Source organism: Cervus elaphus, chromosome 1 (genome assembly GCF_910594005.1).
Source record: "Cervus elaphus chromosome 1, mCerEla1.1, whole genome shotgun sequence".
NCBI classification, from domain to species: domain Eukaryota; kingdom Metazoa; phylum Chordata; class Mammalia; order Artiodactyla; family Cervidae; genus Cervus; species Cervus elaphus.
Window position 1 is genome coordinate 97,439,516 of NC_057815.1, and position 26,001 is coordinate 97,465,516.

Consider the following 26,001-nt stretch of genomic DNA (forward strand, 5'->3'; position numbering starts at 1 on the left):
TAGAGACAGGTGCATGGTCAAGTCACAGGGTGTCGGGAGATCTCAGGTGGAATCTTCGCCTCTCTTCTGGCAAGTTGATTCTCCTCTCTGGACTCGCATTTCCTAATTCTAATTCTCCAAGTTAGAGGACTGCATTAGGTCTGTAGATGGTAAACGTGATTTTAGTGGTGGAACGCTTACTTTCCAGCACAGGCCTTCACGGACACCAGTCCGCAGAACGTGTAAGAGAGCCGCCGCCTCCGACAAACGAGGACCAGCCTCCACGCCCAGCGGCTTCGTCTCCTTCATGGGGTCCCTGGAACACAGTCTGGAAACGGCCAGTCTGTGTACAAGCTCTTCAGTGTCTCCCAGCTGAGGTTTTATAACTACGATTAGAAGGGGGAAAGTTCACAAGGCGAGCTGAAGCGGCATGATTTTCCTGAAAACAGGAAGTCAGAGCCGCCAAACCGTGAGGCCAGGGCTTTTAGACCATACCGCATTCTTCCTTAAAGAACCTTTCACCTCCTTCTGGGTGAACGGCTGACAGCAACGGCCAGCTGTCATGTAGACGTGGGAAGATTGCTGGGCTGTAAAGGAGCCTTCTCAATAGCCAGCTGTGACTCATCTGCAAATTATTTCACCCCTTAGAGCCTCAATTCTTTGTGAAAAGAGGGGAGTGGAACAAGTTAGTCCTAGGAGGTTACTGATGGCTAAAAATGTCCTGAGATGGAGAAAATTATTAATGTGTTCACAAAAATGGTGTGTTCAAGTGCTATGTTTCAGGCACCACATGCTCTGCATGGGGATTACAGCCTAACAGGAGGACAGACACCAAACAATGATGCATTATGTGAAAAAGGAAGTACCAGTGACAAGTAACCAGAGAGGAACATCTCAACTTGGACCAGAGGGTCAGGGTGGTCTTCCAAGACAGAGAGAGAGAGAGACAGAGGCACAGTGAGACACGCAGGTAGAAAGAGACAGACGGACAGAGACAGAAGAGAAGTAGAGACATAGAGAGAAAGAGGACAGTGATGCACAGGGCATCTGAGATGACTGCAGACTGGGGAGAGCAATGTGATTTTAGCTGAGGTTAGAGATATAAATGGCCCAGAGAATCATGTGAATTCACTGCCTAATGCACCAACCTGTGGGCAAAGCAAACTCTTTGGCCATCTTTCTACTCTACTTGGCTACAAAATGTTTGAGCAAGCAGCTTGCACAAAGTAACACGAAATAACAGATTAAAAGAATGGTGGGAGAAAAAGAGAGATCAAAGTCAGGAATAAGAATAAAAGCGCTCATCACAGTGACCTAAATTCTGGCTACAGACGTCACAGATTTAACCCAAAACTTCTCATGGATCAAAGTAGAAAAAACTTGTGTTTCCATGTTCAGTGGTACAATTCACAGTGTTGATGGAATTATCACAGTAAAATCGTTGATAGGAAAGCTGTCAGAGTGTAAAATTCCTCTGGGGTCCTCCAATATAAACCATTCATTCTGGATGTTGATACAATGTTGTCTGTAAACTCTTTTTTAATCACTCTTTTTTTGTCTGGTTTAATCCAGTGGGAGACTTAAAAGCATCAACCACCAGCCGCCCCGCTTGCCGTAATAGTATGCCCCTAACCCTGATATCCTGACACATTGCTCTCCAGACTGTTATCCTACGCCAGGGCCTGCAGCACAACTGGGCCTTGCTTTACCTGAATATAGAAAGTTAAAGTCTTAGTCACTGAGTCACGTACAACTCTTTGCAACCCTATGGACTATAGCTTGTCAGGCTCCTCTGTCCCTGAAAGTCTCCAGGCAAGAATACTGGAGTGGGTTGCCATTTCCTTCTTCAGGGGAATCTTCCCAACCCAGGGATTGAACCTGGGCTTTCCTACATTGCAGGCAGATCCTTTACCTTCTGAACCACCAGGAAGCTTGGGTTGGAGCTTCATTACTACTGTTATCTTTGAGGAGCATTATTCATTCATATTAATTCAATTTTGGTTTTAACACTTTGATTTCTCCTTGTTTCACAGTTATTTGGGAATAAAACCATTTATAAGATTGTTCCATTAACAAATCCACTTTTGAATAATACTTTTTGAGTTGCTGTTTTAAAATAAAGTTCCTGGTCTAGAATTCCTTGTACAGAACTTAATGGTGATCTTATTGAAACTAATCCTAACTATTTAACAGAAGCCAGTCAGTTCTCCTTTCTCTTTATGAACTGAAATCATGCCTGACTTGAGAAATTAGTCTTTTCTTTTAACAGAATTTGTTTTAATATTTTCTTCATCTCTGGATGATGCCAAACATACGTGTGAGAATATGTATTTTCAAATAATGGACTTGGTATCATGTAGACATACACTTAAGATCTTAGCTTGTGTGTTTTCAGATATGTTATATAACCTCCTTCCTGAGCCTTACATACTTTATCTCTTAGATAAAGACGATTAAAACCTCTGTCTCATAGTTTGGTTGTGAGAACTTAAAAAAAAAAATTGTGTATATTAGAGACTTTCTATAGTATGTAAATGGGGGCAATAAATAATCCTGTCTAACAGAGTCATTTCAAGGATTAAAAGAGTACACTTGAAGAAACATCGGGGAGGGAAAAATCAGTTTGATATTGATAGTGGTCACCCTTCATCCAGGGTATGACATAGCTGTCCTATTACATTGCTGGCGGGAGGCTCCGTTTGTAGCCACTCTAGAGAGAACTTGGCAGTGTCTATAAAAACTTTTAAATATACATGTCCTATAGGCAGCAATTCAACTTCTCAGTTTTATGATAAAAGTGCATATTAGCAGGAAGGGTGTATACAAACGTGTATGTTGCAACACTCTTTGTAATAAATTAGCCAAAACTGGAAACTCCCTAAATGTCCAGGGAGGAATAGGTACATAGATTTTGGCATGTCAGTTCTGCAAAACAGTGGAAAATACTGAGGTAGAATTATATGTATAACATGGAAAGAGGTCCAGGAAGTAAAGATTGAATTTTTAAAAATCAGCATATAGAAAAATCATTCAATATGAATTTCACTTATGTGAATACATATAGAGCCACATAAAACAGCATTATAAATTTTTGATTGGTACATATATGAATATTAGTAAGCAGAAAAAGAATAAATTTACATGCCAACATAAGCCATAATTACCTTTTGGGGAGTGCAGGAAGGGATTGAAATTGAGGGTTATGGTTTAAAAGAAATATCTGGGACTTCCCGGGTGGTTCAGTGGTTAAGACTTTGCCTTCCAATGAAGGTGGTACCAGTCTGACCCCTGGTTGGGGAGCTGGGATCCCACGTACCTCCTGGCCAAAGGACCAAAAAGCATAGAACAGAAACAATATTGTAATAGATTAAATAAAGGCTCTACCAAAGAATGGTCCATATCAAAAAATATTTCCTTAAAAATTAAAAAATAAAAGAAGCATTCTCTTACCTATGGTGTTCTAATATTTTAAAATGGACAATCTGTGCATATGTCATAGAGTTGGAATACAATTTTTAATAGCTTTGGGAACAATGCCTGGCATATAATAAGCTTCTAATAAGTGTTAATTCCTTCCTTTGACATAAAATTTTTAAATCATCTGCCAAGTGAGTTGAGATTTATTCATTAATTAAGCAAATACTTATTAACACAGAGTTTATCCCAGTCATATCCTATGCTTGAGGGAAACAGTAGAGAGATGTTTACGACTTGAGTAGAAGACAGATAAGTAAAAAAGAAAAAACTGCAGTCTCACAGGAGCTGATAGATGAAATAGAGGATGCTATGGGAATATAACTCGTAACTTCATCTGAAGGAGTCAGGGACCAAGGAAGGCTTCACAGAGGAACTTCAAAATCATAGCCCCTCCTGTATATGTTGTTGCTATTTACTCGCTAAATTGTGTCTGACTCTTGTGACCCCATGCACTGTAGCCCACCAGGCTCTGCTGTACTTGGGATTTCCCAGGCAAGAATACTGGAGTGGGTTCCCCTTTCCTTCTCCAGAGGATATGCTTGAACCAAGGATCAAAGCCCCGTCTCTTGCATTGGCAGCCAGATTCTCTACTGCTGAGCACCCAGGGAAGCCACCTCCTGCGTATAAACTGCTAATAACCCAAGTGATCAGAGAATGGATCAAATCCCAGCATGAATTAAAAGAAGGACTGAGGCAGAAGAGTTATAGACAAAGTTAAAGGAGCTTAAGGATGACTGTCATGGTTCACCACGATCTGTACACACAACCACTAAAGAAGCAAGACTTCATAAACGTTTGCCCTTTGCTCAAGAACCATCTTGTAAAATAGGATCAAAGACAAATTAAAATCCACATTCAGTTCTGCTGCAGACTCATTGAGTTGGCTTTCCTATCTCAGACCACATCATAGCGCTGGGCCCCTTCTGAAGCAATTCATGAAAATGACAGGAGGGTTATCAGATTCATGTTCCGGGCTGTGGTCAAACTCCAGAAACACAATAGAAAAGATACAAACTCTAGTACATGCAGGGAAATTCAGCTGGAGATGAGGTAAGAACAGAGGATAAATCAAACATCTACACAAGGTGAAGAGTGAGAACTGGTCCAGGGAACAGACATGGAATCAGAGCTGCTGGAGGCAGTCTCTCTCCTCTGACTGTTTCTTAAATCAGGTCCCACCCAGTCACTAGGTGGTTCCAGCCGTGAGCATTAACCACATGGCACTCTGCTCTCCTTCAGAGCTTCTGCTTTATCTTTGCTCTTTGCTCACTGTGACTTGCTCACAGCTTTGGATGGGCTGGTTTAGATCCCTATTTCTAGCCCCATGGGAACCCCATGACCCCGCAGATGTGACCTTAATCTCTTTTCACACACAGTCTACATGTATCTTATTGCTTTGCTGGCTCTGAGTAACCATTGCTAAACCCAACTCAGTGAGGGCTCTCAGGTTCCTAATCTGGAGTCAACCTTCCTGGTCAGGATCAACATTTGGATAGATCAGTACCCAAGGCAAGGGGAGCAAAACATTTTCCCAAGTCATGAATGGGTTGGTATGACTTGTACTTTGAAAAGAGGTGTCTAATGAATGTCCATGGTCCTAGGGCCATGTGCGCCAGCTGGCTCTAAGGTATCAGCCACACAACGCCTAAGGCTATAAAGCTAAGGGGCATCATCAAAGATACATGCAAGCAACCTAATTGTCCATTGACAGAGGAATGGATAAGGAAGATGTGGTACATATATTACTCAGCCATCAAAAAGAATGAAATAATGCCATTTGCATCCAGCCACATGGATGGACCTACAGAGTGTCATACTGAGTGAAGTAAGTCAGACAGTGAAGGAGAAATATTGTATGACATCCCTTATATGTGGACTCTAAAAAGAAATGATACAAATAAACTTCTGAAGTAAAAAATACATTACTTTCTATTGCAAATGATCAAAATGGAAACCCCATCAGTCTATGATAAGAAGAGTAAAAGCAATAAACAAATCTTTGTGGAGCCTAATTGTGCAGTAGACATGGAGGTTGGGGGGTTCTTATCTGAGATAGCTTCTTTAACTTATTACTCAGATTCCTATTATGACTAATAATAGCACCGCTTATTATTATCCCAAGGTACATATAGGAAAACTTGAATTGTTTTTTAATTCAGGGAACTATAAGACACAGAGTGGACGTCGGCTTTTTTCCTTGAGTTTTTTCAAGGCATCTTTTATCTCCTTGTTTCTCAAACTGTATATGATGGGGTTCAGCATGGGACTCACAACTCCATAGAAGAAGGACACCACCATATTTTGGCCCGGTGAGTAGCCAACACCGGAGTGGAGATACGCGAAGAGACCAGAGCCATAGAAGACAGTCACTGTGCTCAAGTGAGAGGCACAGGTATTGAAAGCTTTTGCCCGCCCTGGGGTTGAGCGGATCCTCGTGACCGCAGCGATGATGCATCCATAGAAAACCAGGACAACAAGGGCTGATGTCCCGCCAGCCACACACAAGGAGCCAGTTCACTCCCCGGCTGAGGAAGGGGCTGGAGCAGGACGAGACCAGCAGGGGAGGCAGGTCACAGAAGTGGCGAATGACCGTGGCCCACAGCAGTGGAGCCGGAATACAGAGCTGGTCTGGCCCAGTCGGGTGAGGAGGCCCCCGGTGTACGCCGCGACGGCCATGCGCACGCAGACGCGGGGTCACGAGGGCTGCGTAAAGCAGAGGGGAACATGGCGGCGAGCCGAACAGACGCCATAGCTGCCAGGAGGCAGCACTCCGCGCCCCCCATCCCGAGGAAGAAGAAAAGCTGGGAGGCACAGCCCGCGAAGGAGATGGTCTTCTGCTCCTTCAAGAAGTCACAGAGCATCTTAGGGGCTATGGAGGAGGTATATGAGAGGTCAATGAAGGACAAGTTGCCGAGGAAGAAATACATGGGGGAGTGGAGGTGTGACTCCACGGCGATCAGGACGATAAGGCCCAGGTTCCACGCCAGAGTCATGAAGAAGATCCCCAGAAACAGAATGAAAAGGATAACCTGAAGCCCTGGGTGCTCTGAAAATCCTACAAGGATGAAATTGGTCATCAGGCTCATGTTCTGCCCAGGGCCATCTCTCTTCTCTCTGCTGCCTTCAGAGCCCCAAAATGCGTTTCCTGAGGCAATGAAAATCCAGGTAAAGAAACCATTTGGTTCTGTCATGGAATCCTAGCCCAAAGAGACAGTGAAAGACAAATGTCTTACCTCCACCCAATGCAGAAATCCCCTCTACAGCATTTGTTGGGTTTTTCCAAAAGATTATCATCACCCTGATCTCATTTGTTTATGCAAAAGTGACCACCCCCAGAATAGACTGGCATGTTTACATTATCTGGATCATCACCTTCACTGTCCACATCACAGCTTTATCACAGGCAGTTATTCATAGCACTGGGATTAAATACCACCCCCCCCCCCCCTTTTATTCAGTTGTTATAAGCAACGCTATGATAAATTTAGACAACACTTTAAAAAGTAGAGACGTTACTTTACTGACAAAGGTCAGTATACTCAAAGCTATGGTTTTTCCAGTAGTCATGTATGGATGTGAGAGTTGGACTATAAAGAAAGCTGAGCGCCGAAGAATGGATGCTTTTGAACTGTGGTGGTGGAGGAGACTCTTGAGAGTCCCTTGAACTGCAAGGAGATCCAACCAGTCCATCCTAAAGGAAATCAGTCCTGAATGTTCACTGGAAGGACTGATGCTGAGGCTGAAGCTCCAATACTTTGGCCACCTGATTCGAAGAACTGACTCATTGGAAAAGACCCTGCTGCTGGGAAAGATTGAAGGCAGGAGGAGAAGGGGACGATAGAGGATGAGATGGTTGGATGGCATCACCAACTCAATGGACATGAGTTTGAGCAAGCTCTGGGAGTTGGTGAGGGTCAGGGAAGCCTGGTGTGCTGCAGTCTGTGGGGTCACAAAGAGTTGGACATGACTGAGTGACTGAACAACAAGCTTTGTGATTCGATTATTGAGCCACTTAGATTTATACTAGATTTTTTTCTTTTTTGAAAAGAAATTCCTAGAAAGGCAGTTTTGCATTTCTTATCATCATTGTCTGTTCCAACCAGGCTTTATGGAGTCAAGATGTTCTTTTTCCCTAAAGCAGAGTAATGAAGCACTTAGGGATATGAAAAACTGGCTTCCCCTTTAGAAATTAAAGAAAGGGTAAGGAAAAAAAGTTCAGCGCTGTGAAATGTTTACACTCAATGTTATCAACTGACCTTGTACCTTGTGTTTGACAGAGAAATGAAGATGATGTAGAAAGTAATAAAACATTGCTGTTAAGTTCAAAATAGTCAGCATATTGCACGAGATAGTCAGGAAATAAACAAACCACACCCCGGTGTGTCAGGCGTGCCAAGAGCAGTGTTTGTACAGTGCCCTGGGTCTGGGGCACAGCTTCTCAGAGGAAATGCGTTTGAGGGTTCCAACAATGAGGGAGGAGTTACCATCATGAAAATTTTGTGTATGAGTGGTTGACAGGTGGTTCACTCAAGAGCTTTGTGTTAAAAATGAAAAAAAAAAGCATTTGCAAAAGCACGGGAGAACATAGCATTTAAGGAACCTTTAAAATGTTAGCATGGCCGGAGCACAGGGTAATCAGAATTGAGGAGATTTAAGTCTACCTTTGAGAGATGGCAGGGGCTGAACAAACTGTGAAAGGGTTTCAAAAGTGAAGATTATGGGGACATATGTTGAAATGTTTCATATATAATTGCATTTATTGCATATATAATGGCACCTATTGCATATATAATAGCACACACTGTATACATATAAACATTATTGCATACATGGGTTCATATGTCCATATTTAATTTCAACCTTCTCTCGACTTCTGGACTTCTGTCACTTTTGCCCTGCCCTGTTCTTTCGATACGATTTATCACCTCTTCTGGGCTTCCCTGGTGGCTCAGATGGTAAAGAATCTGCCTGCAATGCTGGAGACATGGGTTGGGAAGATCCCCTGGAGGAGGACATGGCAACCCACTCCAGTATTCTTGCCTGGAGAACCCCATGGACAGAGGAGCCTAGCGGGCTACAGTGCATGGGGTCGCCAAGAGTCAGACCCGACTGAGCGACTAAGCATGTACACATACATGGCCCTCTGTGTTGCATACACTTCATTCCTTTTTTGATCACCTATGGTCTCGCTCTCCCTCCACAAGAATGTAAACTCGGTGAAGATTAAGATTTTTTGGTATTTTTGTCTCTTTTGTTCATTGAAGTATCACAAGCACCTAGACCAGTGCTTGGCACATAGTACGTATTCAATACATATTCTTTGAATAACTATCATGATAAGGAGTTTGACCTTTCCCCTATGGCCAAAAGAGAAAGCATGAACATTTTATTTTTGCTTTTCTTTTAAATTTTACTTTTTTATTTTTTTATTTATTTTTGTTAGTTGGAGGCTAATTACTTTACAATACAAGGAACTAGATGTCAAATACATATTTAACAATATAACTGAGAGCAGAGCCGAGACAGTGGAGAAGGTGGATGAAAGTGAAAGAGGCTGAGAAGGAAGACTGGAAAGTTGCCTCCAAGGCCAGCAAGAAAGCTGATGATGATTTGAATTAAACAGGTAGATGGAGAAACAAACCCCTGGAGATATAATGACGTCATTCGTTCTGCAGTAAGAAACCACATCTAGCCAGACAACTAGTCTGCCTGCTTCATGTCTCAACTTACAGTCATTGTCAAAGGTTTGTTTTAGCAAGTTTCTTCCTGATTCTTGTTACTTCAGCCTCAAGTTTCTATGATATCTAGTCTATTACATTTTTAGAGTGGGATACATGTCGACTGTCAATTTTTTATAGGATTATTATATTGATAACTTGGTTACTGTGACCTGAATTATCTGAAGGTGAAGGTAAAGAAAGAGAGTACATGACATACATTAAATTGCCTAATAATTATATAACTAATATGCATATATATACACACATTAGTTATACACACACACACACACACACTAGTTTGTGTGGTCTGAGAGTGATTATATAGCTGTTTGGTATCAGAGGTGAAGTTAGAACCTAAATCTCATTTTCCAGGAATAGCCCTTTCTGCTTTACCTTATCCTAAAACCTGGAGTTTCAGTGATCCCTGGAGAGAACCCAAGGGAACTAGATGGTATTTTACACTGTGGACATCACATGCACACTTTGCTGAGTCTAGAATGGGCTAGAAGCAAAACTGCTCATTCGAGTCCTGTTGCTCCTACCTTTCGGCTGTGTGACCTTGGGAAAAGACGTTTGCCTTTCTGGATCTTAATCTTCTTACCCCCTGCATATACGAGAAATTAACTCAGATCATTGTTTTCTACTGCGCTTCCCTTCCTTCTTTCTTCCTGTCTTAATTTCCACTAGTAAGTAGCAGAAACTTTTTCAAAATGAGATCTGTAGAATTCAGGTTTATAAAATAGGTCAAGTCCAGCTCCTCTAGTTAAAGTCAGAGCAGCAGGGAAGGGCACCCCTCCACCTTGCCCATTTTCAAGGGTGTTTCCAGCCCTCCTATTCTGAGACTCAAGGATTCACTGTAAACTATTTCTAAAGAAAGGCAAAGAGCAGACTCACTTAAAACTCCTTAAACTCTGAGTTTCAGTCAGATAGCGAAGACCAGAAGCTTGTAGCAAGGATAAAACCCATCTCTGCTGGCCCCTGGAGCACTGTGGTGTTGGTCAAAAAGATAAATAAAATTTGGATGTAGCTACTTTAAATTGGCCACCAAGGGAAGGACTCAACAGGACTCTAAAGCAAGACCCATACTCTGCAAGGTACCATTGGGTCTCTTAATTATGGGGTATGACAGGTCCCCAAGAGAACTGATTAGCCACTTGGCTGCCCATCTGGGCTCAGAGGAAAAAAGGATGCCAGCTTTGGTTGGGTGGAGTTGATTTCCATTGGCCCTGTTTCCGTTATATTTCTAGTCCCTGATCTGGATCCAATAAGGTTTCCCTAGAGGTAGGAAAGCCAAGAGTGGTTTTGGCTTCAAAAATAGTCAACTATATCATCAACCACAGTCAACTTTGTGCAGCACCAAATATTTTACAGAACTTCTTCAATGTAAAAATATCTTTTGGATGACTCCAAGGGTTGGAGTTAGGACTGAATGGGTAAAACTGAAGGAGAGAAAGAGACAGAGAGATTAAAAGGAAACAACAGGATAGTTGAAAGGTAGAATGGATGCTTTGGAATGGAGGAAATTCTCCATCACTAAACGTGAGTGAGAAGTAAGTGAGGAAAAGACAGCTATGATCTCACTTACATGCAGAATCTAAAAACAAACAAACTCATAGAAACACAAATCAGATTGGTGGCCGCCAGAGTCAGTGGGTGAAGGTGGCCAAGGGGTACAAACTTCCAGGAATAAGAGAAATGATTTCTGTAGATGTACATCATGGTGACTAAAGCTAACAAAAGTGCATCACATATTTAACAGTTGCTAGGACAGTGGATCTTAAAAGTTCTCCTCATGAGAAAAATTTTGTAACTATGTGAGGCGATATATCTTAACTACATAAACCTACGTGGTAATCAATTCACAGTATATACATATACTAACCCATTATGTTGTACACCTTAAACCAATACAAAGTTATATGTCATTTGTATCTTAATAAAATTGGGAAAAAGTAAAATGAATAGGCTATGAGAGAGAGTATATTCCAGATTATTCATTGGAAGAACTGATGCTGAAGCTCCAATACTTTGGCCACCTGATGAGCCAACTCACTGGAAAAGACCCTGATGCTGGAGAAGACTGAAAGCAAACGGAGAAGGGGGCGACAGAGGATGGGGGGCTAGATAGCATCACTGACTCAAGGGACATGAATCTGAGCAAACTCCAGGAGATAATGGAGGACAGAAGAGCCTGGCATACTGCAGCCCATGGGGTCGCAAAGAGTTAGACATAACTTAGGGACTGAACACCACCAGTGAGAGGGACAGAGCGGATCTGAATTAGTTGACCTTATTGGTTCTTTAAAATTCTAAACTCTATGATTTTGTACAATAAGGAGGAAGAGGAAAGAAGACCAACAGGTATTACCGTTTTTGGCTGTGTGGATCGAACCTTTTATATCCTTTATTTTGTAACATTCTCATAGTAGCTCCCAATAAAAAACATTCTTAAATGCACTTTCAGATGTGAAAATGGAATTTTGGAGAAGTGCCTGACAAAGTCATGCAGAGAGGTTGTGGTAAAGCTGAAATTTGTACTAAAGTCTTCCAGAATCCAACGTCCATGTTCAGCCCTCCATACCCCACGGCTCCCTGCCGTCCCTGCCCTGCCAGCATGAGGACATGAGAAATGGATGACAATGGGGAAAATCACCTGATAAACTTCATTAAAAATAAAATCTATATGCGGGGAGTTTAATGCAAAAATAACATTTTGGTGTTTGACTAAGACCAGATTTCCTTCATGTCTATGTTTTGCTTATGGTTTATCGAATGACCCACTTGGAAAGACCTGAAATCTATTTGTGTGTCTGGTAAAAGGACATGCAAAAAAAAAAACAAACAAAAAAAACAAACCAAAACCCGAAGGAAGTGGGTACTGTGCAAACCCACGGGACCTGTGGCTTCTTTCAAGGGTGTGTGTGAGACGGCAGCCTCACCCTGCTTCTGTTGGCAGCTCTTCAAGCTGCGTCCAGAGGAGAAAACTCTGCTCTTTTCCTTTCTCCACTCCCAAACCCCACCCACTGCTCTTTTCTCAGGGTCAAAACCTCCCATAGTGAAGCTAAAAAAATCATACCCCTTCCTCACATTCCCAGCTCTTGGCCTACGACCTACATTCCTGGGGACCCTCTAAGGCTTAATACTGGGGCAAGGACCACCGTGGCCAATGCAGTAGTTTGTATGTAGTTACTCTTTTCTAGATTAAAATGATAAGTGAATAAAATCCCCAAACCCCTCTAGCTTCTTACTCCTCATCACAGAGTGAAGGGTATAAGAATGAAATACTGGAAGACTGTGGTGTTTTTACAAAATTCCTCCCTATCTCCCTCCCTCCTTCTCAAGGCAAAATTTCAGAAAGGACTCTCTTTTTTTGATACTTGCAGACTAAGAAGATCATCAATAGAATCAAATCCTTCTTTCAAGGCGTCTCCGTACCAGCCCCTTTTTGCCAGGCCATTTGAACCTGATTGTTCATGGTCTACCAAAGTCTTCCAACTGCCTTCTTTTTCCCTTCAGACTCTCTCTATTTCACCCTTTCCTCCTTAACCTGAAGAAGGACCTCCCTAAACACAGGTCCAGTCATGTCATGCCTTGCCCGAAAATATTCATTAGTACTGCTGTTCACTAATAGCCTGATGACATTCAAGTTTCTTAGCCTGATCCTCAAAGCCCTTACCACCCAGTGATGCTTGGGCAACCTGTCCTGGAAGACAAAGAAAAAAATATGAATGAAAGGCCTTTGGATGGGGCAAGAAGAAAGTGGTGATCTTCCAAGCACAGTCTCAATAGGAGCCCATCAATCTAGAGTGGGGTCCCAGAGGGGCTTTGAGTAAAGCCATGTGTGGAATCGAATGAGATCCCAGTTTAGCAGCAAAAGAAGAGAAGGGAATGGGAAGGCAGGAGCCACAGCCTGCAATGTCAAGGGAGAGAATCCTCAAGGTGGGAAAACTGGAACAGATTTGCAGACGGAAGGAAGACCTTGGAGAGGAATTCTCCGCAGCAATGGTCCTCAGGCATGGCTGCTCACAGAACAGCTAGTCATGGACAGAACCAAAATTTAAGCCCGTGCCTCCAGTCATGAGAGACGCAGAAAGGTTGGATGAGAAGCACAGAGGCAATGGGAGAAACAGGGAACCCAGAATGAAGACGGGGGGCGCTTAAACAGGGAAGAGGCAGCTCAGAGGACACTGTGATGGGACTTTATGTTTTTGCTTAAAACTGGCCTTGTCTGCCTTTGCCAGTAGCTGTTTTAGCTCATTGAAAATAACATGCATGCGTGCATGTGTGCCTCTTCAGCTGTGTCCAACTCTTTGCGACCCCATGAACTATAGCCTGCCAGGCTCCTCTGTCCATGGAAATTTCCAGGTAAGAACACTGGAGCAGGTCCCCATTTCCTTCTCTAGGGGCTCTTCTGGGCCCAGGGATGGAACCTGCAGTCTCTTGCATCTCATTCATTGGCAGGCAGGCTCTTTAGCAGCTGAGCCACCAGGAAGCCCCCAAAATAACACAGAAGTTTATTTTCAGGGGATCCAGGGTAAAGGGAGAAGTTATTCTCCGAAATCCATTATGCAATCTTAGAACAGATCTGTAAACCAGCTTGGCAAAATGTAGAACATAGTTGCCCAACTCCATGTGTCAGGCAGATGTGGCCCTTCAGACACACACAGCAGCTATTGTCTATTCTTTTAGAGACTCCGATCCTTCGGTCCTGTTGGAGTGCTGGCAAGGGTGGAGGCTCTTCTGGGAAGCCACATTGCTGTGGTATCCCCTGCTGAGACAGCCCACCCCCAGGCTTCCCTAAAGAAGTTTTTCTGGGACACAGTTCATGCAAGCAAGGAGCTATTAGAAATCATGCACCCAGTTAACTGTGTATTGCCACGTGGAGTTGTCCCTTAAAAACAGACCTTAAAATGACCCAGAGCTGATGTCGCTTGGCAAACGTACAACCTCTCTGAATTTGCTTGAGCTTAAAAGTAGCAGTTTGTCAGTGGGCTGAATTTCAAGGAGCAAAGACAGCTGGGATTGGGTTCAGGCAGTCTGGGTGATAGATGTTCTCTGGAGAGGGCTCTCCAGCTGAAGCCCAGATGGTGGGAAAGGCCTCGTCTATGAGGCCATAAGAAAGCCAGATGAATAACCAACATTTTAGTCTACGTGGATGTTGGTGGTTTGAAGAGGCGAGAGAGGAATAGAGGAGCCAGGAGGACATCAAGTATCTATTTATTTTACTGAATCATTCATTGGTCTTGAAAATCTAAAATTGGTCTTCATTCTCTCTATCAGAACCTAGAGAGCCTATTAAAAAGCAGAGACATCACTTTGCTGACAAAGGTCCATCTAGTCAAAGCTGTGGTTTTTCCAGTAGTCATGTATGGATGTGAGAGGTGGACCCTTAAAGAAGGCTCAGCACCGAAGAACTGATGCCTTCGAACTGTGGTGTTGGCAAAGACTCTTGAGAGTCCCTTGGGCTGCAAGGAGATCCAACCAGTCCATCCTAAAGGAGATCAGTCCTGGGTGTTCACTGGAAGGACTGGTGCTGAAGCTGAAACTCCAATACTTTGGCCACCTGATGCGAAGAGCTGACTCATTGGAAAAGACCTTGATGCTGTGAAAGAGCGAAGGCAGGAGGAGAAGAGGACAACAGAGGATGAGATGATTGGATGGCATCACGGACTCAGTGGACATGGGTTTCAGTAAACTCCAGAAGTTGGTGATGGACAGGGAGGCCTGGCGTGCTGTGGTCCATGGGGTCGCAAAGAATCTGACACAACTGAGCCACTGAACTGATCAAGGACAAACAGAAAGATAAATCAGATGGTTTCCAGGTTGATGTCTTGACATTCCCTAGCTGCAGTCTTTGACCTCTAGATCTCCACCAACTTCAACCTCTAGGCCACCCCAGTAGCACCATGTGGCAGCCCCAACCTAGGCCTCACCATAATGGGAGACCACTAAGTTTTCTAATCTCAAACCCTAAATTCCCCTTGACCAAAAGTTCCTGTTTTTCTACTGGGCAACTCTCAGTGAACCTATTCGTGGTGACTTCTTGTTCCTCAAACCCTCCCAGGTTCTTCAGTCCATCACTCTGGCTCTGAGTTGTTCCTACAACCACCCCTTGTGATTTTCTACTTTTTTTCCCTGTACTATTCTCAGTCGTAGGTTGCTGATGAGATCAGCTATTTAAATGAGTACAGTTCAGTTCAGTTGGTCAGTTGTGTACGACTCTTTGTGACCCCATGGACCGCAGCACACCAGGCCTCCCTGTCCATCACCAATGCCCGGAGTTTACTCAAACTCATGTCCATCGAGTCAATGATTCCATCCAACCGTCTCATCCTCTGTCATCCCCTTCTCCTCCTGCCCTCAATCTCTCCCAGCATCAGGATATTTTCTAATGAGTCAGCTCTTCGCATCAGGTGGCCAAAGAATTGGAGTTTAAGCTTCAGCATCAGTCCTTCCAATGAATATTCAAGGCTGATTTTCTTTAGGATGGACTGGTTGGATCTCCTTGCAGTCCAAGGGACTCTCAAGAGTCTTCCCCAACACTACAGTTCAAAAGCATCCATTCTTCGGTGCTCAGCTTCCTTTAGTGAGTACAGATGAACCTATCTGCAGGGTGGGAAGAGACTCAAATGTAGAGAATGAACATTTGGAAACAGAGGGAGAAGGGGAGGTTGGGACGAGTTGGGAGATTAGGACTGACATGCATACACTGCCTTGTGTAAAGTAGACAGCTGGTGGGAACCTTCTGTGAAGCTCAGGGAGCTCCGGTCAGCGCTCTGTGATGACCTACAGGGGCGGGATGGGGGATGGGGGGTGGGATGCGGGATCAGGTGGGATGGGGATGGGGTGGGAAGGGGGAAGGGGGCTGTGGGGGTGGGAGGGAAGCCAAGACATATAAGAATACATACAGCCGACTCCCTTCATTGTACAGCAGAAAGGAACACAACATTGTAAAGCAATTAGACTCCAATAAAAATAAATCAAATCCAAAAATAAAAAAGAAATGAGGTCTACAACCCCACAAAGGTGTTCGCGGCTGCATAAAATCCTTCCCAAGTCTTTTGTTGACCCGCTGTCTTATCTCCCACAGCCAGCCCAAGGCAGCCTTTCCTGTTACCTTTAACTGGGTGTGGATTCTCCTTGTTCTAAATTTCCAGACTGGTCCTTGCTAACCCCGCATGGCACCCATCGCTCTCTGACCCAGGTATAGTCACGTGTCCACTTGTATCACTGCTCTTTGAGGTCTCTCTAGGTTTAAGGTTCTGTGCCTCCCAGTGCCCGGCATCAAGCGGATGCTCAGTGACTGTTTCCTGAATTGAAAAGGACAGTTTTTCCACACAGGAACTTTTAAAGCTTCATCAGGGTATCAGCTGCGAAGCCCAGAGGTGGGCAGTTTTCCAGAGAAGCAAACTAAAATGTAAATGAGGATATTAGTTTCTCGTTGTTGTGTAAGTTGCAGGCGCACTATCATACCTCTCAGTCCTGCAGGTCAGAACCTGAGCACAACATGCCTGGGTTCTTCGCTTATTGTCTTCCTCCTGAACAGGGTGGGAGAAGATATTGGGTTTGTTTGAGTGTTTTTAGCTCTACCCATGAAATGGCAACCCACTCCAGTATTCTAGTCTAGAGAATCCCCATGGACAGAGGAGCCTGGCGGGCTAGAGTCTATGGGGTCGCCAAGAGTTGGACATGACTAAGCAACGGAGCATGCACACACCTCTTCAGGCAGAGTGTTCCCGCTTCTTGCATCTTATGGAGGAGGGTGGGAGATGCTTCAGCATCCCTTTTGCAGATGAGAAGTAATAGGCTGAAGTTGCTTAGAAAGGCCTTGTTGCTTTGTTCAAGGAGGAATTTTCTCATAGTGAGAATTTTCTTACCTTCATTCGCAGGTATGAGAGACTGAGAGGCTGTGGACCCTTGGGGTGAAGAGGAAGTATTCAAGAGAAGTATAAACGTCTCCTAGCCACAAAGCAGGGGTGGATGTGTTTAGTCTGTCTCAGACATGCCTGCCAAGATAGTTGAAGAGGTAATTCCAGCTAAAGTGGCAACTATTGGGAGAAACAGGATCCTATTTGGCCCATTGTGGGAGAAGGGGTAGTATTCTGTCCCCTTGGGTATATACATACATATATGTGTACTTACTTAGACGCTCCTACTTAGAAAGTGAAAGTTGCTCAGTGGTGTCTGACTCTTTGCGACCCCATGGACGATACAGTCCATGGAATTCTCCAGGCCAGAATACTGGAGTGGTAGCTTTTCCCTTCTCCAGAGCATCTTCCCAACCCAGAGATCGAACCCAGATTTCCCACATTGCAGGGGGATTCTCTAACAGCTGAAAGACCTGGGAAGCCCAAGTATACTGGAGTGGGTAGCCTATCCCTTCTCCAGGAGATCTTCCCAACCCAGGAATCGAATTGGGGTCTCCTGCATTGCTGGCAGATTCTTTACCGGCTGTGCTACTAGGGAAGCCATATCGGATTCACGTTGCTATACAGCGGAAGCTAACAAGACATTGTAAAGCAACGATACTCCAGTGAGAATTACTAAAAAATCCTGTTCCCTTGGATGACGCAGCTGCCCACGCATGCCCTGTCCCTCGTCTGTTGCCCGTTTCCTGGGTCATCTTTGCAAATGCGTGCTGAGGTCCTGCTTTTTCATCTGTAAAATGAGGGACTCAAAGCCAAGCTGTCACGAAGACCAAATATCTGTGGATACAAACTGTAAGCAGTTACACTGATGTCAGCATCCTCACTTGCTGGTCAGATCAGTCCGCTGCGTTCCTGGCCTTGCATTAAGGCCTGTGACAGCAGAGTCTTGTGATGGCGCGCCCTCTACTGGTTAGTGGAAGCCTAACACGACATCTCCGTGGGTGGCTCGAGTAGTGAAGAATCCACCTGCCAATCAATTCGTGAAACTTGGGTTCGATCCCTGGGTAGGGAAGATCCCTTGGAGAAGCCTAGCCCTCCAGGCTCCTCTGTCCATGGGATTCTCCAGACAAGAAATCTGGAGTGGGTAGTCATTTCCTTCTCCAGGTCTTCCTGACCCAGGAATCGAACCCGGGAAGGGCAATTTCTTTTGTTTGGTCGCTTTACTCAGAAACAGAGATAGGTTAGTATTTTACTTGATTTTAAAATTTTTGCTTAGGACCTTTAATTTCTCTGCTCACTCGCTTTTTCTCTTTCATTACCAAATCTTTAAGGAATACCCACCACAGAAATAATGCCTTCCCAAGAATGTTGCCTTTGGTCGTATGTACTTCCCAGCCTCTTTCTTTAGAAAAAACTAGCGAACAAAATACAGCCTTATTGAGGCACATTTCCCATATTATAAAATTCAGCCTTTTAAAGCATGCAGTTCAGTGACTTTCAGTATATCCACCGAGATTTCTAATCTAATTTTAGAATATTTTCATCAAATATTTTCATGTATATTCACTAGGATTCACCTCCCGTTCCTCTTCATCCCCTTATCGCTAGGCAGCCACTAATCTATTTTCCGTCTTACAGATCTGCCCGTTCTGAAAATTTCATTAAAAGAGAACCATACAGCACATGGGCCTTTGTAACGATGCTTTCAACTTGTCATGGTGTTTCCAAGGTTCATCTATGTGGTGGCACATGTCAGTACCTCACTCCTTTTTATGCTCAGATAATATTCCATTGCATGGATATATCAACCCTCTTTCTTTCGCTTTTTTTGGAAACATCATTGACATAACATACTCGTTTCGGTGGTACAACATAATGATTCAACATTCGTACACATAGTGAAGGGCTCACCACAATGTCTAGCTAACATCCAAGACCATGTAGCTACAGATTAATTTTCTTGTGATGAAAACTTTTTTGATGTTTTTGATTGATTTCCAGCTGACCGTGCGGGGTCCTTCCTGCCGTGCGGGCTCTCTGCGCTGCAGCAAGTGGAGGCCGCCCTCCAGTCGTGGCCCGCCAGCTCGCCCTGCACTAGCTCTGTTGTTGCAGGGCACAGGCTCCGGGGTGCACGGACTTCAGTAGCCGAGCCTGTGGACTCACTCGTTGCGGCACGTGGGCTCCCCGTGGCGTGTGGAATCTTCCCGGACCAGGGATTGAACCCATGTCTGCCGCATTGGCAGATAGAGTCTTCACCACCGGACCACCGGGGAAATCTATGATGAAAACTTTTAAGATTTATTCTGTCAACAATACTTGCAAACATACGGTGCAGTGATGTAGTCACCATGCTATGCGCACTCTCTCTCTCTCTCTAGTCGCTCAGTCGTGTCCAACTCTTTGCAACCCCATGGACTGTAGCCCACCAGGCTCCTCTGACCATGGGATTCTCCAGGCAAGAGTACTGGAGTGGGGTGCCGTGCCCTCCTCCAGGTGGTATGCTCTACATCCCCATAATTTATTTATTTCCTAAGTGGAATTTCGTACTTTTTAATTCTCTTTCCCCATTTACCTACTCCCCACTTCCCGCCTCAGCAACACCAATCTGTGTATGCAAGGTCACTTGTTTTTAGACTTCCCACAATGAGACCACGTGTACTTATCTTTCTCTGACTTACTCGCTCAGCACATGCCTCGAGTTCCTCCCATGTTGTGGCAAATGGCAATTCCCTTCCTTTTAATCCCCCGGTTTTCAGTGCTCAGAGTCACCGGGTCTCTGACCTGTTCTCAGTATTTCTCCCTTTGAAGTATTTCTCTCCTCTTTTCAGAGGAGATTTAATCTGGCCTCACCATATCTAGTCCTAACTGCCTTATCTTCTTTACCAATAAGGCCAGTATCTGAAGACCTCGCAAGTCTGTTTATTGGGCTGTAGTCTGCGAGGCTCCCCTGTCCATAAATGTGCCAGGCAAGAGTACTTAAAGGCGTTTCCATTTGCTCCTCCAGGGGATCTTCCTGACCCAGGCATCGAACTTGCGTATCTCGCACCTCCCGCATTGGCAGGCGGATTCTTTACCACTGCACCATCTGGGAAGTCCGACTGACACTGAACCTGTGTTTCCCCAAAGCTAGTCCTACCTGGCTTATCCTCTTCACCCGTGATGCCAGCATCTGCAGACCCTGCAGATGTGCTTATAAGGACTATTCTCCCCACTGCCAGTTCTCTGTTAGGGGTTTCACTCTGTTTAGAGGTCTGTGCTTGTGCTTTAAATTTTTCACTCTGGACTCTCTTTGTTCTTGAATGTAACCTGTGGGAGTCCTTGCCACTTTCTCCTGAGGGTGTAGCCTTCCAGTTCACCGGGGACGTGAGCTGCGTCTTCCGAACGCTCAGCGGCTGCAGTCCACACGCAGAAGTCAGGGCCCAGCTCTCAGCGGGGCTCTCCAAGGTGAAAGCTATTTTTACACTTGTTTACTTTCCTGGATTCTTGGTTTCACTTCATCTGAGGGCTTAGCTTATTCTCCCTTTTCATTAAGTTAACTGGAAGTTCATTTAAAAGATGATTTTCTTGCAAATTCTTTCAAATTTCTTTTCGAATTCAGACACCTGAAAAGTTGTCTCACTTACGAGGGTCATTCTAGTGTACAATTCAGCACACTACTAGATGCAGAAATCCTCAGTAAGCCTCATTCTCCTGATCTTTAAAGACATTTTCAGTCCCCTTCTTATCCTTGACCAGCCATGTATAATTTATCTGTGTATTCAGACAGTTGCCATTCCTGACTTCTTCATAGTTTTGACAAGACCAGGTCTTTCTGGCTTCCAACCATCAGGTCTTACTTCTTTCTGTACTTTAAGATTTGTGCAACCTGGTTTTCTTCAGAAAGTTGTTTGGGAGAATTATCTGAGCTTGGGTTTCAGATTTTCTCCTAAGAATCCTGAGAGAATTTGCATTTGCTTTTGGTTGGTACATGGTGGTACTACAAACCTGAAGTTGCTCTAAAATTAATTCTTAGGTAAGGTTGCTTTATCTACACTGCTTGTGTAAATTCAGACCACAAACCTCCCTGAGAGTGTGTGATTACAAAGCCTCAGAAAGTTAAGATCTCCTTTTCCTGAGATAGGATTTTTTTTTCCCTTAATTTCCTCTCATACCAAAGTCTCGTCTGCTGGACTCTCATATGGATGTCTGGGTCTCCAGTTAAACTCTCCCTGACAGTTTGGGCTTGGTCTGTCTGTCTCTCCTCAAGTCTGTCTGTGTGCTTGTGAAAACACAGGCCAGTTTGTAGTGACATGGATTGTCACAGTGAATGAAGAAGCGTGTCAGACAGAGACGGGGAAATGTCATATGACATTTCCTACATGCATAATCTAAAAAGAAATGATACAAATGAGCATGCTTACAAAACAGAAAGACTCACAGGCTTATAGAAGGAATTCATGGTTGCCAGGGAAAGGGCGGATGTGGGGAGAGATAGTTAGGGAGTCTGGGATGGACATGTACATACTGGGGTACATATTTGAAAGGGATAACCAAGGACCTACCGTATAACACAGGAAACTGCTCGGTGTTAACTGGCAGCCTGGATGGGAGGAGAGTCTGGGGGAGAGTGGATACATGTGAATGTGTGGCTCAGTCCATTTGCTGCTCACCTGAAACCATCACAACCTTCTTAATTGGCTCTCAGTTCAGTTCAGTCGCTCAGTCGTATCCGACTCTTTGCGACCCCATGAACCGCAGCACGCCAGGCCTCCCTGTCCATCACAAACTCCCAGAGTTTACCCAAACCCATGTCCATAGAGTCGATGATGCCAACCAACCATCTCATCCTCCGTCGTCCCCTTCTCCTCCTGCTCCCAATCCCTCCCAGCATCAGGGTCTTTTCCAGTGAGTCAGCTCTTCGCATCATGTGGCCAAAGAATTGGAGTTTCAGCTTCAGCATCAGTCCTTCCAATGAACACCCAGGACTGATCTCCTTTAGGATGAACTGGTTGGATCTCCTTGCAGTCCAAGGGACTCTCAAGAGTCTTTTCCAACACCATAGTTCAAAAGAATCAATTTTTCGGGGCTCAGCTTTCTTCACAGTCCAACTCTCACATCCATACATGACCACTGGAAAAACCATAGCCTTGACCAGACGGATCTTTGTTGACAAATTAATGTCTCTGCTTTTTAATATGCTACCTAGGTTGGTCATCACTTTCCTTCCAAGGAGTAAGCGTCTTTTAATTTCATGGCTGCAGCTATACTCCAGTACAAAATAAAAAGTTGAAAAAAAAAAAAAAAGCAGGCCAATATTATTAGAGTTCAGCAAATTCCCCAATGTGAAAGTCATATTCAGAGCTGCCTTTACTCTCAGGATTCCTGATTGTCCTTTATATTTGAAGGTTGGAGATTTCCTTTTCTTTCCTTGCCTGCTCATAAGTGTCTTTAAAAATATTTTCTAAACCCATTCTTTCAAGTGCCTTTAGTTGTTACAGCGGTGGGCACATCTATGCCATTCAATCTGCCATGATAACAGAAATGCAATCTTTTCAATTGGGATTCCCTCGTGGCTCAATTTGTAAAGAATCCACCTGCAATGTGGGAGACTTGGGTTCAATCTCTGGGTGGGGAGGATCGCCGGGAGAAGGGTAAGGTTATCCACTCCAGTATTCTGGCCTGGAGAATCCCACGGACTGTGTAGTCCATGGGGTCGCAAAGAGTTGGACATGACTGAGCCAATTTCACTTTCAATATTTTCAATATACTTCAGAATTCAAATGATCACTTCTTTTCTTTGTATTTTAGCTCTCCCAGGTCAGCATAGTAGCATGGAAATCGCCTTGTTCATTCAACTGTTGATGTTAGGTTCTAAAAACAGAAACCCAGAAAACAAATTCTAGACTACACTGTGCATGGTGTTTTCCATGGCAGGCAAGTTATGTCTGAGTGTAAAGTTATTCTTCTCTCCACATCCCTGTTTTCATCACCTGGAATCGCCTAGGCACCTGGAGAGTTTGTGACAAAGCGGTCATTGTTCTGCTTCTGATATTGTGTATGAGAAAAATCTTTTCCTGACCTTGTATTTAGTCCCATCCCCTCCAGCCTGCAGTCTGAAATTCTGAAAGAGTATGCAAGGGTCAAATACTGAGAAATTGAAGGTTATATGGACATAAAAATTAATATATTAAGTGCTTTGTGAAGTCATTGCTGGTGTAAGAAAGGAGAGTCAACAATCAAGACATAAAGAAACTGCACGATTTGCAAGGCACTGAGCCAGTGCTGGATTTAGATGGATTGACTCACTTGAAATCCTGTTGAATAATGTTAAATTCATTTCCCTTGCATAGTCTAGAAACTTCTAGTCAACAGGTCACTAGGCTACCAGACCCTTAATTAACCATGACAATGGGAAAACATTCCCTTCTTCTTACACCTCTTCAGAGCATCTTTGATGTCCTTGTTCCTCAGGCTGTAAATCAAAGGGTTCAACATGGGGATCACCACTGTATAGAAGACTGATGCTATCTTGTCATAGCCCAGAGAATTGCCAGCTCTGGGGTGCATGTAGACAAAGAGACCCGATCCAAAGAAAAAGATCACTGCTGTCAGGTGGGAAGCACAGGTGTTGAAGGTCTTGGCCCTGCCTTCAACAGAGCTGATCTTCAGGATGGTGGCAATGACGTAACCATAAGATATCATGATGATTAAGACGGAGGTCACGCCAAAAATCACTGCCATCACAAATTTTATCACTTGTAAGAAGAAGGTTTCGGAGCAGGAGAGGACTAATAACTGAGGCAGGTCACAGAAGAAGTGATGGATGACATTGGGTCCACAGAAATGGAGCTGAAGTAAAGCACACAGTTGGATCAGTGAGCCGAGGAATCCGGTTGTGTAGGCAGCAAGCACCATCTGCAGGCAGAGGGTGGGGGGCATGATGGCTGTGTAGAGCAGAGGACTGCAGATGGCAGCGTAGCGATCATAGGCCATGGCCGCCAGCAGACAGCACTCAGTCAGACCCAGGCTAGAGAAAAAGAAGTACTGCATGGTGCAGCCCGTAAAGGAGATGAATTCAGGCTTCCTGAAGAAGTCTGAGAGCATTTTGGGGGTTGTGGAAGTGACATAGCAGAAATCTAAGAAGGATAAGTTGCTGAGGAAGAAGTACATGGGTGTATGTAGGTGGGAGTCCATCCTGATCAGAACGATAAGACCCAGGTTCCATGCCACTGTCAAGATGTAAGTCCCCATGAACACTGCAAAGAGAGCAATCTTGAACTTGGGAGAATCTGAAAATCCCAAGAGGATAAATTTGGTGACTGTTGTATTGTTCCTTCCTGCAGCCATTGTCTTGAAGTTTCTTCAAACTGCAGAAAGATTCTTGGGTTAAAGATTGTCTATTTCAATATCATGAAACATATTCATTTTGGATAAAGTTTCATATTTTTGGACAAAAATTATTCATAGTCAATATAAGAAACTATAAAATTAGTTAAAAATACATTGAGGATCCCATTTCTCAGCATACTTGATAGTTTGTGATATATTTTTGCAATTTTTCCTGCACATACATGTGTGCACACATAAACACACAGATGTTGCCCAACTGTTGTCTGAAAATTGGTACTAGTTTATACAAATTCAAGATTTTATGATAAAATATCTTACCATTCTATTCAACACTGCCCACAATTATTTAGCTTTACTCTTGTCAAAGAGTAATCTTGCAGGTTAAAAAATAAAAAAGCTTTTTCATTGTTTTTATTTGCATTTATTTATTGACTTGCTTGTATATAAGTTTTACCCATTTTTTAGTAGGTTATTATTGATTTGTGGGAGCTTTTAACATATCAAGGATCATAATTCTTTCTCCCTCATAAAGATTTTTGCTAAATCTTTTCCAAGTGTATCATTTAGTATCAATATTTTTTATGTTGGATTTTGCCATATGGATTTCTTTTATTTTTAGGTGCTCAATTGTGGCTCAGACAGTAAAGAATCAGCCTCCAATGCAGGGGATCTGGGTTCAGCTTCTTGGGAAGATGCCCTGGAGGAGAAAATGGCAGCCCACTCCAGTAGTCTTGCCAGGAAAACCCCATGGACAGAGGAGCCTGGTGGTCTACAGTCCATGAAATCGCAGAGTCGAACACAGCCGAGAGACCAACGCTTTCACTTTTTCGCTCAGTTTTCTATGATATTTATGGTGCCTGGCTTTAGTATTAAACAAAGAACATTGCTTTACACAATCCAGAAGTCTTTTTAATATTTTCTTTGAATTCACTTGTATTTTTATATTTACATTTAAAATTTCTGGAGTATTTTACACATAGTGTCAAGTATAATTATGAGAAAATTTTGGTTTTGTTTTTCCACACTCTCCCAACAAAATTAACTGAATGATTTCTCCACTGATTAAAGTCACTTCCATCATGAAGTTGTTTATAGAGTCGTTGTTCTGCCCAATTTTTAAGCTAACAGTCCAAGTGCCATTTTATAACTAGTTATGACTATATTTTATTTAAAAAGATAGAATATTTTGATAAGTGGTAAGAAAAACATTCCTCACTTTTTCACTCTGAGATTGTTTTGATGGTCTTCATGGTTATGTCTTCAAAAGACTTTTATGATGAACTCAAAAAATAAAATGACATTTTTACTGTGTTTCATTATTACATTAACTTGGGAGAAAATAACAGATGGTTTTTCTTTGCTAAGTTGTTCTATAAATAACAACAACAACAACAACAAAACCACTGGCAATCTTAATAAATATTATAATAGTAAGATTATTAAACTTGAGTGAAGCACTTGGGTTGTTCCAAGCTCTGTCCCTACGTTGTCACAGCTTCTCTGCATCTTAGTTTCCTCATCATAAAATGAGGCAATTTTAGCTTTTCTCCTTATATGATAGGGACCATTTTTTCCAAATACGGGAGTAGTAGTCAAGGTAGGAAAACACACTGAAAGAAAAGTAACCT

The 26,001-nt window shown here is 43.5% G+C and overlaps 1 protein-coding gene and 1 pseudogene across 1 annotated transcript; both read right to left on the minus strand.

Moving 5' to 3' along the window:
- Nucleotides 1-5,619: 5,619 nt before the first annotated feature.
- LOC122703430 lies at nt 5,620-6,542 on the minus strand (annotated as a pseudogene).
- Nucleotides 6,543-23,419: 16,877 nt separating this feature from the next.
- LOC122703434 (olfactory receptor 1440-like) lies at nt 23,420-24,370 on the minus strand. The gene has a single exon (XM_043917721.1). It carries the CDS (start codon nt 24,368-24,370, stop codon nt 23,420-23,422), a length of 951 nt encoding a protein of 316 aa, XP_043773656.1.
- Between the last annotated feature and the right edge of the window lie 1,631 nt (nt 24,371-26,001).

Excerpts from the sequence above, each read along its gene's own strand:
- LOC122703434 (XM_043917721.1), bottom strand. The coding sequence starts at position 24,370 with ATGGCTGCAGGAAGGAACAATACAACAGTCACCAAATTTATCCTCTTG.